This window comes from Micromesistius poutassou (genome assembly GCF_964030765.1).
Source record: "Micromesistius poutassou genome assembly, contig: SCAFFOLD_5199, whole genome shotgun sequence".
Taxonomy (NCBI): domain Eukaryota; kingdom Metazoa; phylum Chordata; class Actinopteri; order Gadiformes; family Gadidae; genus Micromesistius; species Micromesistius poutassou.
Window position 1 is genome coordinate 557 of NW_028178410.1, and position 16,758 is coordinate 17,314.

The 16,758-nt window shown below is 47.7% G+C and overlaps 1 protein-coding gene across 1 annotated transcript; it reads right to left on the bottom strand.

Moving 5' to 3' along the window:
• Positions 1 to 290: 290 nt before the first annotated feature.
• LOC311374558 (M-phase phosphoprotein 9-like) lies at positions 291 to 16,601 on the bottom strand (the record flags this gene model as incomplete). The annotated part of the gene is made up of 23 exons (XM_084490384.1): positions 291 to 1,094; positions 1,254 to 1,322; positions 1,439 to 1,617; positions 1,933 to 2,024; positions 2,339 to 2,459; positions 2,812 to 3,120; positions 4,077 to 4,264; positions 4,503 to 5,003; positions 5,378 to 5,479; positions 5,715 to 5,779; positions 5,967 to 6,014; positions 6,278 to 6,493; positions 8,870 to 8,957; positions 9,431 to 9,580; positions 11,700 to 12,193; positions 12,513 to 12,629; positions 12,826 to 12,926; positions 13,537 to 13,609; positions 13,696 to 13,876; positions 14,038 to 14,228; positions 14,262 to 14,651; positions 14,760 to 14,849; positions 16,454 to 16,601. Coding segments are annotated over 23 exons (4,015 nt in total), but the record flags the coding sequence as incomplete, so codon positions are not given.
• Positions 16,602 to 16,758: the final 157 nt, after the last annotated feature.

The window sequence follows — 16,758 nt, forward strand, 5'->3', positions numbered from 1 at the left end:
CTCATAACTGTTGCTAATAACGTAATTTGTTATTAATTAACCATCGGAAGAGCAACAGCTAGGATTACATACCAAGCAGGTGCATGTTTACATTTCGTTCAGTTGGCAAACAAGGGAAAGGCGCCCCCTAACGGCATATATTTGAATATACATGCATTCAAAGCATAGCTAAAACGAGTATTTATAAATGTATATATATGAGTGGGGAAGTAGGAGAACACAGTCCAGGTATCAAAAAGCTTATTTTTTAATTGTGCAATAAGAACAATATTAGAACAGTTCCAGTGGGATTCATATCAGTGAGGTCATTGCAGACGGGTAGAGATGGAATGACTAAATAAAATGCAAGTGGCATACATAAGCATTGTGAAAAGGGTATTTGATGTTTGTTGACAATATTGCTGGCTTTGATTTCACAAGCAGTTTATAATCAGGCATTAACAAGTTACAGTAGGAAAGAGCAATTAAAATGCCATTTAATAAAGGCTAAGAATTTCGTTCAAGTTGTGTAATTTCAAGATTACTTTTTTACTGTTACGATTAAAATCCACCAGGAATCAACTGGCCTCAGGTGAAAAAATGTCAAGTGAAAATGTACTTTAAAAACAAACCCAAACAGAAAAACGAAATGGCAGTGAAACTTTCCTTCCATGGATGGTCCTCACATTTACATTAAAATATCAGATTCAAAAACCCACATTATTAACCTGAACATGGAATTTCAAGACCTATATAATATTAACATTTTTATCTAAAAAAGTAAAAGGCTTTATAAATCTTTGCATTACTAAAATATACTCCGAAAAGTTGTGAGGTCCAACATATAAAAACATTTCCCAGAGTAAATAAATCGTACAAAATATCCCATGGATTTTTTTTTTACAGATGGAGTAAAACACGTCAAGTAAAAGAAAGACAATCAGTGGTGCATATAAAAACCCAGACACTAAAATGCCCGCTCTTCAGGACGGCGTTTTAAAAACAAGACATTGCTAGATGTTGGCAGAGGACCGGAGGACATGGAACCTCTTCAGAGTCATACGAATGGATCCCAGATCCCGATTCAACGTCTCCAGACGTTTCTCTAAGGCCACCTGGTCAAACATGAACGGGACATACATATATTAAAAAAATTAATTCATGCCAATATCAATACATATTCACAAATAGAAAAAAAATCATAGATCGAAAGAATAGCTTCATATATCAACACATATTTTCTACAAAACAACCTGAGTTAAACAAAGCCTTACCTCATCTAAGCGGTTCTGCAAACTCACTCTACCACCTGATCCTGGTAGTCTGTTCAGGGCTGCTTCGATCTGCACACAGACACACACGCCTTGTGAAACAATACACAAAAATGACAACGCACAAAACAACAACAGTACTACACCTCTCACTACACCACACACTGCACCATCCCCAACCAGCCCACCTGCAGCTTCTCTTGCGTCAACTCGTCCAACAGCCGCTCTGCGTCGGCCAGCGTGTGCACTCTGTCCTGCAGAGGAGGAGAGCAGCGAGGGACCTCCAGCAGAGAGGGCCGCCCGGCCTCCGCCCAGCCCCGCTGAGAGGCTCTCCCGGTGGGACGCCAGCTGCCAGGGGACCCTTGGCCTGGAGCCGAGATGAACAGAGAGAGAGAGCGCAGGTGTTGGACATGTCTGATGTGTTAGTCAGTGAAGCCTGCATTACCGTGTGGCTTTTAGATTTGGGCAGACTTTTAGAACCAAAGAATATAATAATACCACAATATACTATATTTTAAGAAAGGGATTCCAGGGAAAGAAGGAAAAAATGCACAAATGAAAACAAGTCTGCTCTGGAATGCTATATAATGTGCTATATGCAATGCTAATGCATTGCTATTAGTCGATTTAATCGGTTGATTAAAGAACCAATAGACTATTTACTGTAATCAAAATACATTACCATCCTGTTCATTTGGTTCTGAGAACTGCAGTCTCTTTCTGGGACTGGAGTTGTGGAAAGAGTGGCGTCTGGGGTCCTGCTCACCATCCAGCCTGCAAGAACAGCCGGCAAGCCCAGTGTTAGTAGGAATACAGACTACTGGGAACAGCCACCCAGCCCAGTGTTAGTAGGAATACAGACTACTGGGAACGGCCACCCAGCCCAGTGTTAGTAGGAATACAGACTACTGGGAACAGCCACCCAGCCCAGTGTTAGTAGGAATACAGACTACTGGGAACAGCCACCCAGCCCAGTGTTAGTAGGAATAAAGGCTACTGAGAAACACAACAAAGCCTTAGCATTACTGTCTGCGCTACGTAAGTTAACATAATCGTTTGCTCGTGTGAATCGCTGCGGGGTGGCCCACCTGTCCTGCAGGTGCTGTTGCCGTGGCAACATGTGGCTGAAGGCGGTGGAGTAGTTCTCGGTGGGACACCGCTTGGGGCTGGACATGGCCGAGCGAGGGAGGAGCAGGGTCTCTCTCTTGGCTGAGGAGCACAGAACACAACCGACAGTCAGGTGTCGGCCGACACACGGGCACCTCACCACGGTGACCCCTCTCTGTGCGTCTCTGATACAGCAGCGATGTATTGTGGCACCAGATGAGTTACAGTAAGAGGACTTAATCAAACAAATATCATGAATAACGTCCATGAAAAATGATTAATTGAGTCAAAGCTAAGCTAACTGATATTTTAATTGAAGTCGTTTTTTTTTTATAAAGGATTGACAGTATTAAAACTATTGTAATAAAAAGCAATGCGCCCCCACTAGTTCCAGCGGTGCTGAAGTGTCGCTCAGAGGACCAGTGGGAGAGGGGGCGGGTCCAGGGGTACGTACTGGGCGTGGATGGGGGAGGTATGGTGCGGTGGGCCGTGGGGGGCAGGGATGAGGACCTGTGCCCCTCCGGAGACAGACTCCTCTGGGCTCTGAGCAGCGCTGCAGCCCTTTCGGCTCCGGCACGCGACCTGGCTCCAGATCCGGATCCGGATCCAGATCCAGATCCGTCCCGCTCCGGTACGTGGACGAATCCGGTCCTGGCTTTGGAGACGTCAAGGCTGTCCTCGGGACGCCCAAAGACCCAGTCCTGGACGGGCTCTTTGTGTCGTCGCTCCACGAAGCCCAGAGTGGACCTCGGGTTGTCCACCCCTACAGAGGAACCAGTGGTCAGGACCGTACAGTGGAACCAGTGGTCAGGACAGTACAGAGGAACCAGTGGTCAGGACCGTACAGAGGAACCAGTGGTCAGGACCGTACAGAGGAACCAGTGGTCAGGACCGTACAGAGGAACCAGTGGTCAGGACCGTACAGAGGAACCAGTGGTCAGGACCGTACAGAGGAACCAGTGGTCAGGACCGTACAGAGGAACCAGTGGTCAGGACCGTACAGAGGAACCAGTGGCCAGGACCGTACAGAGGAACCAGTGGTCAGGACCGTACAGAGGAACCAGTGGTCAGGACCATAAAGAGGAACCAGTGGTCAGGACCATAAAGAGGAACCAGTGGCCAGGACCGTACAGAGGAACCAGTGGCCCACACTACAGTTTTTACAATAACAAACACATCTACACCCTGATCACAATACACAGCAGCAGCCTTGAGAAGACTTGAGGAACGAACAATTGTTTGAACAAACAACCAAATTAATTAGCAATTGATTTACCGATACCAAATTTGTAATTACTTCAGAACAATGTTTACTGTTCTGGCAACATTGTTGTGTTCTCTCTAAAGCACGACGGCACGACGCCCAAGGCCTTTCTGCTCCTCAAGTCACCGTGAAGTCACTTTGAATGAAAGATTCAGCTGAATGATTTAATAGTTATATTAATATAACACCTTACAGAACACGGTTCTACTTCTCTAGAAATCACTAGGATAAAATAAAATGGAGCAAATGTAGCAGCCACCATTTGTAATTAATAAAAAAAGTATCTGTGCCACGGACCCCCTTGAAAACCAGAGGATTCACCTCAAGGGGTCCAACACATCACAGGCTTTCAAAAACCAACCGGGTGGTTTGAGGTGATTAGTGTTACCGTCACCATACGGGTACATGTGATGTAGGCGTAGGGTCAGCAGACGGGGGCGCTCTACTGTTCTTACAGGGGGCACGGCTCTGCGTAGCCCTGGTCTCCTCCAGCTCCATCAGGGCCCTCATCACGGGGGTCAGGGGGCTCTGGCTCTCCCTCCTGCCCAGGTCCCGTGCCCCTCCGCTGGGCTCCTGGTGAACTGGAGGCTGCTGCTGCCGCGACGGAGGCCGGGACTGGTCGCGTTCCGGGAGAGACAAACTTCTACGGAAAGGGAGAAATAAATGAGGGGTTGTTCAGTTTTAGCTCAAAGGTAACAGGATACGGTTGTCTGTCGCCTTTTGGTCATGGTTAATTTAAAATATGAGTGAAAGAATCCAATCAAATCCAAGTAATTTTTTTATTTAATACAAATCCCTGTTCTCTGATCCCTCTCTGTATCTTATTAAGAATCAAACTGCTCTAATAAGAATCTTTAACAACCAAACAACCAAAGGAGTACCTCCAGCCGGGCCCTGTTGAAGGGCTCTCTGCAGGACCTCCAGGCAGGGCGGGGTGGTCGTTCTGGGGAATGGGGGAACCCCTCTGGATGTTGGGCGGGGTGGTCTGGGTGGTCTGGGTACAGGGGGACCTCCTCTGGCCATTGGGCGGGGTGATATGGGGCGTCTGGGGACACGGGCTCCTCCTCTGGCCATTGGGCTGGGTGGTCTGGGGAGAGGGGGACCCTCGCTGGCCAGTGGTCTGGGGAGAGGGGGACCCTCTCTGGCCAGTGGTCTGGGGAGAGGGGGACCCTCTCTGGCCGGTGGTCTGGGGAGAGGGGGACCCTCTCTGGCCGGTGGTCTGGGGACAGGGGCTCCTCCTCTGGCCAGTGGTCTGGGGGAAGGGGGACTTGCAGCCTCCGATTGGCTGGTCGGCCACAGGGGCAGCAGCCCTGCGGTGCCCGGGGCTGGTCTCCGTCTTGGCGCTGGAGGATGACAGCAGCAGGTCTGGGTGATGGTAGAGGCTGGGGAGAGGAGACCGTGGTTATGACATACGTTATAGGTGTACGTCTGTTATACTGGATGTAGTTAGTGGAGAGATGGAGCACAAGGGGGCCAGACAACAGAGCGAGGTTGAATGAAGGCAGAGAGAAGGTCATGAATTCTAGTGGTTGGTCTACCGTGACGCAATTTCCGTTCCGGGCGTTTCCGTGGTGAGATGAGACCGGGTGGGAATGAGCTAATGACGAACACGACTGTCCAAGCCGATTCAAGAAAGGAATAGAAGGAAGAAAGAAAGGATAGAAAGAGTGGAAAGACAGAAATGACTACATGAGGAGAAGGAAATGGACAGAAGAAAGAAGGAGGCCTTCCCTCCCGTCACTCCATCACTGCTCACCCTGCTCCGGAGGGCTGCGTGTTGCCGTGGGAGATGAGCCGCTGCCTGGCCTGGTTCTCGTGCTCCAGCTGCTTCACCTGGGACTCCAGTTTACCGATCACCCTGGACCCCACAGACCCAGAACACACAGCAGTTCAGTGACTGAACAAACAGGATCTAGAAAGGACCATGACAGGAAAGTACGCCTTCATGGACTTCATGGACGAATAATGCTGTTGTTTTTTAATCAGCCGTTCCTAACATGAAATCATTGAATTGCCATCAAGTAGAATGAAGAATTTGAATTATGGATTTTATACTCTGATTTGGTTTCATATATCGCGGAGCGCCAACGTACCTGTTGAGGTCAGATATCTGCTCCTGGGCATCCACAAGCTTGTTCTCCGTTCCCAAAAGGTTGTCCTGTTGACCCATAACAATAATATTACTTATCGCATAATATCATTTAACTTAGACAAGTTAATCCCAAAAGTAGAGTTAATCTCATTGTTCAAATAAATACATGCTACATGAAGCAGGCATCTTGGGAGGTACGCTATTCAGGTCAGAACAGTGAACCTCAGTGTACCTAAATGTGTGTCTGAATTACCTTTGCTCCGTCGTAGTCCTTCCTCAGCATGTCGTACTCTCCAAGCAGCTGAGAAATAAACACAGCGATAGATTCATTCAACTGCAGGGACAGCGCCACCTCTGGGCCAACACTCGCTATTGCAATTGCACATAAGACATCACCTGGTACCGATGTCAGAAACAGAAATTACATTAATGTGTGTTTGACTTTGAGTGCTTTAAGAGTACCATCAAAAACACTATAATTTAATGATTACCGATGAGCATACATGACAGCTATAACAATTAAGTGTCAGCCAATCAGAGAAGCCCTCTGGCTCTGCCACTCACATCCTGCCGCATCTTGCACTCCCTCTCCCTCCGGGCCTCCTTCTCGTCCGTCTCCCTGCAGGCGTTCTGCAGGGACTCCTCCAGCTGCCGCACGCGGGCCTTCAGGCGGGAGGCCAGCGCGTCCTTCTCGCCGCCCCAGCGCTTGCTGTCCTCCAGCCGCTGCTGGAGAGAGGCCACCGTGGCGCCGGCCACCGCGTACCTCTCCGGCCAATCAGCCTACAAGGCCCAAAAGAAATGGCAGCAAGATCGCTTTTAGTTTTTTATAATTTTATGTTCTCGTATTAATTTGTAATTTATTTCTAAATCCTTATTGTTTACAGCGATGCATTCATTCATTGCCTACACAATACAAACACATGTGCTTTAAAAGATGTTACATCGGGAGAATAAAGCGGGACGCGTTCACTATTATTAGGTTTTGCACAATATGTTACTTGCACTTCATCAGCACGAGATATCATGGCACCTGAAGGCCCTGGGAATAGTGAGTTATTGTTTAGGCGTAGCCCCCGCGGCGTGGCTCCCCTCGTGATGTACAGGTACATGTGGGTGGTGACGGTTCATTTTGGATATTTGTCAACTTTACTTACTTTTACTGCTACTACTCTCTAACTTTATGCTCTATGCTCTCTACCAACCTTATGGATAGCCGTCGTTGTTACTAGATGTGTATGTAGTAAAGTATAATAAAGTCCTGCTTATATAGAGTATCACTGTTGTGGCTTTTATCTCTGCGGTGTCGTATCTCAATCCATCCCAAACAATGCCCGTCATCCTGTACGTTACGCTTTTTTGACAGTAACCGTTAGGCCCTAGGGATTGTCTCTACCCACATCCATTTAATGCAGATAGTAACAAATGCAACAAATAGTCAGCAATAAGCCAATCCTCCGTGTTCCAGCTCCAAACCTGCATTCTGATAACTCTGATAACCGCATCAGACGAGCAAAGTGCTGCATTAAGTCCAGCAGCGCCAACCCCTGACTGATAAATCACCTAATCTTGCAAATAGGCTATTCTCTCCCCCCCCTGCTCTCAAACCAGCACAGGCACTGTGTCCCCTCTCTCTCGCCTCGTAGCCGGTCTCTGGCCTCCGGAGACCACAGGAAACACAACGCTCTTGACATAGAATGGAGCCAGCGGACTAAACCAGGAGAACATGATGCCATATTTAAACAATGGGCAGTAAAAGGTATTAAGGCAGTGTGTACAATATTGGAAAAAAAAACGAAGAATTACAGACTTTCCAAAAACTAAAAGAAACATTTTCTCTTCATAATCTGGACTTATTTAGGTATATACAATTTAGAGATTATTATAATAAAGAAATTAAGGTGGACATTTCTCACGAAATAAACCCTGTTATAAAGAATATGATGAATGCATATAAGCCAAATAGTAAATGTGTAAAAGTAATCTCCATGTTTTATGAAAGTATTATGGAATGTAAGAGCAACTCAACATTATATCTAAAATTAAGGTGGGAAAAAGAATTAAATGTCGAAATTCCATCAGATGTATGGTACGATATGTATGAAACTCAACATACTTCTACAAGTTCACAACAACTGAGGGTGTTCAACTGGAAAAATTTGGTGCGTTTTTTTATTACACCTAAAATCAGCAGTAAAGTATCCTCAACACCCCAGCCATGTTGGAGACAGTGTGGCTGCTTAGAAGCTGCTTAGAAAAACTGAAGGCATTCTGGGAAGATGTACATTTAGTCTTAATTAATGTGCTTGGATACAAGATTCCTTTGTCATGCACTGTCTTGTAATTGGGTCACATTTCACTGGTTACACTACAGAGGGACGGATACTTGGTAAAAGTACTCCTTACAGCAGCAAGGAAAAACATAACTAGAAGCTGGTATAAGCCTGATTCACCTAAGCAGCAAAAATGGTTTAATGTCATTCAGGAAATAAGGACAATGGAACGACTGGCTTGTGTGTTAGGTTTGAGGGTAGATCTGTATATTAAGAGATGGCAGAAGTGGATACTTAACTTGTAAGGCAGCTACTTGAACTGTGCTTAACTTTACATATGTATGTATTTTGTCTTCTTGGCTACACCACGTTTTCCCACAGGCTCTATTTTTGTTTTGTTTTTGTTTGAATTGTTTGTTCTATCTGCACTGAATTAATATTGTAAGTTGATCTGACTGTGTGCAGTAGTAATATGCTAAAAACTAAAATAAAAATTAAAGTATAAAAAAAAAAAGAATGGAGCCCGCGGGAAGTGGACCAATTAAAACAATCCGTAGCGTTATGAACAGACTCTAATCCCACACACACACACACACACACACACACACACACACACACACACACACACACACACACACACACACACACACACACACACACACACACACACACACACACACACACACACACACACGTGTCACCCTGCTGGGCGGAGTATAATGAGCGGAGAGGTCAAACGGTGGTCATGGTGTCCCAGAGCGACCCTACCATCACGTTTACATACATACATTTTCTTTTGGTTTTTCACTTTCTTTAAACACACCAAAGCAGTGTCTGAGCAAAATATTTGGAATCAAAGTGTATGAATAAATAGTAGGAATCGTACCAGTTTCTTCTCCAGGTAGTTGTTTCTGGCCTCCACCTCATGGATGCGATGGTTTGCTTCGGACAGTGCCGTCTCCAGTTGATTACATCTGTTCGGGAAAAGAAAACAGTTTAGTCTTAAAAAGTACAAAAAAAGGTAGGTTCTCATTTCACAATGCATCACAGCAGGTACATTAGTCAGACACATCCAAATAACTGTTTACATATGTGACGGACTGTGCGATATTGTCGAACATCCATACATGTATATAATTGTACAGCAATATCATCCTTGGATGAATTCTAAGAGACAATATGAATTGTCTGTAACACAGTCTATTGTTTTGTTTTGTGCTGTGTTTCTGTCTGCTGTTTGCCGTCTGGTCTATTTTTATTTTTCATTGCACAAGCCTTGCATAACACGTTTCAGCTCCTGTCTTGCCATGTGTGTGGCTGTGTGTGCATGCGTGTCTATGTGTGTGCATGTATCTGCATGTACGTTCATATTTGTGCATGCAGCATCTGCATATCTGCTAGTGTGCATGTGTGCACTATGAGCTCTAAAGGGACGTGGAGATGGGACCTCAGCTCCAGGGCGCGGTTGCTCTTCTCCAGGTCGGGGGGCAGCTGTGCCAGGCCCAGTTTGTCCCTCAGGCTCTGGATCTCAGACTCGTAGTAGGCCTTCAGGTCGGCCACGTGGCGGGCATGCTTCTCCCGCAGGTTCTGCCTCAGACTAGAGAGAGAGGGGAGAGAGACAGGTGGAAGAAGAGTCAGGGTATGAGGAAGAGCGGGGCCATAGGTTAGGACAGGCCTGTCCAACTAGCGGCCCGTGGGCCGAATACGGCCCTTCTTCATTTTTTTCTGGCCCGCAAGAGGTTGCTTGCAAACCAAATTTTTTATTTTATTATAATTTTTTTTAATCACATTACTGTGTAATATAATAAATAAAACAAATGCATTAAATCTGTCGTACACATGCCTATAAGGCTCTGTCTACACCTGCTATTGGCTCAGTCAAGCTCACGTTGCATTCTATGCTGGCGGGCCGCGGAGAAACTCACTTTAGTCAGACTAACAACACGCTGCAAGATGTCTCTCCCCAAGCAAGATTAAAAGTGAAGAAGAAAGGAATGCGTCTGACAAGTTTATTCCATGTATTATTAATTTTTTTTTAATTTAACCTTTATTTATCCAGGTGAGTCCCATTGAGACCTTTAGCCTCTTTTTCAAGGGAGCCCTGACAGTAGTACTATGCAGTAGTACTATATCTATTAAGTTAACACTACTTTAAGTACGATTTATTGCGATTCATTGACATAGTTTTGCTCTATGTGTGGCCCAACCCCCAGTGGGTTTCCTTTTTGGCCCACTTGTTAAGGAGGTGAAGGGGAGAAGGAGGATGTGATCATTGTGAGAATGGGCAAAAACCCAAAAAAGGAAAAGAAAGACAGACGAGAGAAAGAAAGAAAGAAAGAAAGAGAGCAGAGAACCACAGTCCTGTGTGTTTGTGTTTATATATTTTTTCTATGATGGAATAACAAATGGTTCGCTAAACTAGTACAGGCAATGCTGAAATCAGTATTGTCGCCGACCCTCTGGTGTGGAGGAGGTTGGTGTGTGTGTGTGTGTGAAACAGAAGTCCAGACTAGTGGGCACATGCACTTACTACAGCTGCTATCCTATGGAATCTAAAGATAGTTGACATTTTTGTGGCTCCAGAAATATCTCTGTCTCAGGAGGCATGTTGCCCGTGTGTCAGCGCTTTACACGAGGTTCTGCAGCAGGCTGGGCCATAAAGGTGCAGCTCTCGGTAGCCTTCTTTATCAAAGTGTGCTGCCTGGCCAAACTGATATTTATCAATCAATCAGAGAACACATTCACCTCAATCCATTACATTCAATATCCCCTAAAATAGGAGATATTACAGTCATGAATATTATTGGTTATCTCTAGGAAACAGTGATCCTACATAAGGTATAGTCACTATACTCTGGTTTTAAGCTGAATAAGCTCTTCTCCACGAGTAAAACGTACCATTTAGCAGACGCAAGGCGTTAGGTTAGGGGTTAGTGTTAGGGGTTTAGGTTTAGGGGTTAGCACTAGGATAGGGTGAGAAGTTCAGTCATCCGGGAGGAACTCGGATTAGAGCCGCTGCTCCTCTGCTTAGAAAGGAGTCAGTTGAGGTGGTTCGGGCATCTGGTAAGGATGCCCACTGGACGCCTCCCTTGGGAGGTGTTCCAGGCACGACCAGTGGGGAGGAGACCCCGGGGAAGACCCGGGACTAGGTGGAGAGATTATATCTCAACACTGGCCTGGGAACGCCTCGGGATCCCCCCGTCAGAGCTGGTCAATGTGGCCCGGGAAAGGGAAGTCTGGGGCCCCCTGCTTGAGCTGCTGCCCCCGCGACCCGACCCCGGATAAGCGGATGAGGAGGATGAGGATGAGGTTAGCACTAGGGGCTAGCCTTAGGGGTTAGCGTTAGGGGTTAGCATTAGGGGTTAGCGTTAGGGGTTAGCACTAGGGGCTAGCCTTAGGGGTTAGCGTTAGGGGTTAGCATTAGGGGTTAGCGTTAGGGGTTAGCACTAGGGGCTAGCGTTAGGGGTTAGCGTTAGGGGTTAGCATTAGGGGTTAGCGTTAGGGGTTAGCACTAGGGGCTAGCCTTAGGGGTTAGCGTTAGGGGTTAGCATTAGGGGTTAGCGTTAGGGGTTAGCACTAGGGGCTAGCCTTAGGGGTTAGCGTTAGGGGTTAGCATTAGGGGTTAGCATTAGGGGTTAGCGTTAGGGGCTAGCATTAGGTCATTATCTTCAGGGGCGCGTGTTGGAGGTGAGAGAGTCTGGCCACCGAGCACTCACAGTGACAGCACGACGGGGTCGTCCAGCGACGACGCCCTGTCCACGCGGGGCCCCAGGGGCCCCGGGGGGCTCCCCGTGGAGGCGGAGCCCGGCTGCAGGGTGCTGGTGTGGGTGTGCGTGTGGCTGCCCTCCTCCTCCTCGCTGGCCCGGTTGCCGCTCTGTCGCCCGGCGAGGAAGAAAGAGGGCGGGGCCTTGTCGCCGGAGGCAGAGGAGCCGGGGCGGGGCGGGCTTCCCCAGGATCCCTGCACCGTGTCGGGGGGGGGAGGGGGGGTCGCGGGGACGGACTGGAGGCCACTGGAGGTGCTGCACGGGCCGGACAGGTTCCCCAGGCCGGCCGTGCTGTCGGGCGTGGCCGGGGTCCCGGGGCCCCTTTGGCCCAGGGGGTGAGTTTGGTTCTGGTAGGAGGGACTGCTGAAGTGGGAGGGCGACGTGAAGCCCGAGGTTCGGTCCGAATGTCGCGTGACGATGGCGGCTGGGTCAGAGGCCCCGCCCCCCTGGAGCACGGCAGGAGAAACACCGGTCAGACCCCAAGGCTGAACTCTACAGACCCAATAGCCAGGATACTAAGGGCCCTCAAACTACTGGGACATTTAACAAATGTTAAAAAGGTAAACACTGATGGCTAATTAACTACATGACACAAGGTCCACTGCACAAAGTCTCACTACTCTCAGGAGGTGGTCTGACATTGTTTATGCATATATGTGTCTATTGTGACCTTGCCACACCCGTGCTGTAAAATTATCTGGGTCAAGAATTTATACAGTCTCCCAGTACAGTACAGTGCGCGTGTGCATTAGTTAAGTGTCCTACCTGTGGTGACAAAGGACCAGAAGACTGTGATCCATCCCAATCTGTACATTTTAATGCAGTTTTCTGCTTGCTGCGATATATCTCCTTCAGGGACAACTGGGTCTCCGGTGGGGGAGTCTATGGAGCATAGGAGAATCAATCAGAGCAAAAATTGTAATAAATATATTAAAACAAAAACCAAACAGAAAAAACATGTGAAATGAAAAGAATACACACACCACTAGAATGGAGTCACCACACATCATATCGACGTCTATTTAAATGATTGAATGAAGTGAATTAATGCATGAACCCGTTCAGTGCTCAGACGTACAGCACTGGTGTCCTCCTGCAGGAAGAGGAACGCCCCGCTGTCCAGGCTGTCTGGGAGTGGGTGGTACAGGTCACACTCATTGAGACGCCAGTAGGTCAGCCCTGGGAGAGCACACACACACACACGCACACGCACGCACATGCATGCATGCACACACACACACACACACGCACACACATGCATGCTCACACATGCATGCACACACCCACACACACACACACACGCACACACACGCACACACATGCATGCACACACACACACACACACACATTTAATCCATATATTAAATCTGTATCCTCAGTGTAATCCACAGACATAACCCTAAATATTGTTTGCCAAAACGGATTACTCTACAATACATTTATACAATTTAGCAATACATTTATACCATCTCATGTTTGTGAATTCAAAATATTTACGGTGGCTCTTTTTTTATTATTGAAATGATGTTGTATTGTGTTGTGGTATTAAACGGTAGCCTACACGTGTATTTGTAAAGGATCCAGGATACATCATGGATCCTTGCTGTGCACTGTTGTTATTCCCAAGGAGGGGATGTTCATTTTAATAGTACACACAACACAAAACGCTGTCACCCTCGGCTTGCCGCCTCTGATGGACATCTGCGTGAGCTGCTTACTCAGCACCTCTCAGTTACACAACCTCCCCACACACACTGAAGCTCTTCTACGCTGTTGCCAGGGTGGCTACCTGAGGACTCAGATGCCAGGCTGTGGCTTCTCCTCAAGGGGAAGAAGGAGGTGGAGGCTCCCCCTGGCTGGTACTGAAACCACAAGAGAACAACATCAGCGTCTCCATGTAAACAACGCAAGGTAGAAATGACGTACCCGAGAAACAACGTTTGCCCACCTGGTCCTGGAGGTGTATGTGCTCTGACAGGCCGTCTCTGGGGCTTTCTCTGGGGCTTTCTCTGGGGCTCTCTGGGGGCTCCTGGGGCTCCTGGCCCTGGGAGGAAGCCCTTCTTGCCTTGTCCTTCCTGGGCCTCAGTTTCTGCTGTTTTGCCCAGGACGTCAAGTGCTGGTTGGTGCCGCTGAGACGATATAGGTAGAGGAGGACGGAGGTTTTACCAGACAATATCGGAATATGATTTACCAGTGAAAAACAACTACATCGGTATACCAGCAAACATCTTATTATGACTTAACTGTAAAATCTCAAATTTGAAAAACTGAACGCAATTTCAAGTCTTACCCGTGCTGTGGCTGTTGGCATGACGACGGACCAGGTTCCTTTGCTTGGGAATACGTCCTTCCGTGATTGGATAAGCTCCGGTGGGACACCAGCACGCTCCGCTCTGCATTGTCTCCCTGGAGGGAGGAGGACCAGCGATGCTCCTCTTTCTCCGTCTCTTCCCGCTGCTGGTTCACACCACAGCCTTCCTCCACCTCCTCCACCTCCTCCTCCTCCTCCTCCACCTCCTCCTCCCCCAGTCCCCTGCTGGTCCGTTGGGGTCCCGTCTCCCAGGCGCTCAGGGTCCCGTATCCGCTGCTCAGCACGGTGACGGGTCGCTCCTGGAAGGGCGCCGCCGCCGGGATGACAGCCTCCGTGCCCCCCTCTGATCTCTGGGGGAGGGGGGACGGGGCCACGCCTAGGGAGACAGTCCTGCTGTGGGGCGGGTGTGCTGAGGGAGCGGGCTGGAGGTTGGAGGTGAGGGTCAGCTTGAGGTCCTTGGTGGGGGTGGGCGTGGCGGCGGTTGTGGTGATGGCGTTGGTGATGGTGGTGTTGGTGGCAGAAGTGGGGGAGAACTCTGAGTGTGGCTGGCGGTTCTGGAGTTGAACCAGAGCTTTGATCTCGTCCTGAATCAACTGAAATCAAACCAAATGAAAGCCATTACTGTATGAAGCCACGTGAGACTACTACACGTGAGCTGGCAGCGAAAGGGTACGATATGGCTCCATCATGTGCCGACTCACCTGTATTTGGCACTGGTATTGTCCTTGCTGAGCAAGGATTTGCTCTTGGTATTGCTTCTCAACCAGCTGGAACAAATGCAGCCATCGCCCCTGAAGATAAATGTATTATTTCATTAATAGAGAAAGTGAACGAGTAGAAAACAGAAGACAAGCAGTTAAACCTGCACCGTGTCACTGCAGCTGTCCTGTCTTTATTCAAATTATTTTATCCAAAGCGAATAACTGTGATGACCCAACCCATCCAGCCTCTGCTCAAACAACTGACTGAATGCTCTCTCTCTAGATTTGGTCTGAGGAGAAGATGAACCAAGCGTTGATGGTGGTGGTGGTTAGAAGCTAGTTTATCTGTGTTGGCTGCAGTGATTGTATCCGGACTGAACACACTCTTTAAGAACACACTCCATAACATTGTTCTGTGTTCTGGACCGAATCAGCTCTAGGACACACCTTGGCCTTGCTCTTCCAAAGAAGTGATTGATCCCTTCTCTTTAAAAAATAACCTCCCTATCCTTCAGAGTAGCAGCTTTAACATTAACAGTATGCATTGAAACTTTTTCCACTGCGTGTGTGTGTGTGTGTGTGTGTGTGTGTGTGTGTGTGTGTGTGTGTGTGTGTGTGTGTGTGTGTGTGTGTGTGTGTGTGTGTGTGTGTGTGTGTGTAATGCTGCTGCATGTGGATTGAGTCGTCTCCCCAGGGAAGCAGAAAGAAGTACGATTACACCTCTGCATGTATAATTACAGCATGAAGAAGAGCGTCTCTCAGCAGATAATTTCTGACTAAACATCTTGTTATGTATCGCAATGAATATTCTTACATTTTGACATTCCCTATCAAGAACACAAAAGAAAACTGCTTGCAAAAGGTTCACCTAACGAGGACCGCCTTAATTGGTGGTAATTTGAGCTAACGAATTGGAAGAAAGAAAAATGATTATCCAACATTTATGTTATTCTATTGCAAAATAATATCAAAATATAACAACAAGAGTCAAAGATGATTAATGGACTCTCATCATGTTGATGATATAGATTTTAGGTAGAATTTCTGACATATAGCTCCTCATTTCATTACATTCTTTAGATCGTTTTAGTCTTTGGTGAACAAGGTAACTTGTGAGGCCTTACGCCCTGCGAACTCATCAGTATTGTTCAGTATGCAGTAGGGCAGCACTCTGACTCCATCCCAGCTGTCTGTTCCCCTGCAAATCATGTCATCAGCTGGAGTGTGACGTTGTGTGTGTGTGTGTGTGTGTGTGTGTGTGTGTGTGTGTGTGTGTGTGTGTGTGTGTGTGTGTGTGTGTGTGTGTGTGTGTGTGTGTGTGTGTGTGTGTGTGTGTGTGTGTGTGTCTGTCTGTGTGCTCCTGTGTGTGCATTTGTGGTGTCCCATTGTGTCCCTACTGTGATCTACATAGAAAACAAAAGTGACAGCAATGAGCCGAGGCGGTCATCTGTCAGATGTGTCAGTACATCGGAGGGACTGTCCTTTGTTAACACGCACACACTCTACACTTACAATAGAGGGGGGCTACTCCCAGCTGAAAAGTACTGGGTTCAATCCCCCCATGTCTAGACTCTTACCTTCAGGGACCCTTGAGGAAGATGCACAAATGCCTACTTCCTAGTCCTTTGGGACATGCAAAATATAAACAGTAGTAATAACGTCAAATAGTCAAATAGTGACCCATGCTCCCTCACCTCGCAATCCTTCCACATCTCTGGGTCCGTCTCCCCGCTGTTCTGGATCTCCTGCACCAGAGCTCTGAGGGTCTCCAGGGAGCTGGGGTTGATGAAGGGCAGACTCTTCCCCTGGTCGAACGCCTCCTCTGTGCTCAGACACAGACTCCTACGAGGTGACAGGGAGCAAACCCACACAGTCAAATTATAGACCGATGTCTGAACCGATGTCGTACATGTCACTCATATATATATATATATCATCTGACTCACAACCCCAAACGCATACTTTGAATATGAGCATCCAATCCCACCTTGGATTAAAG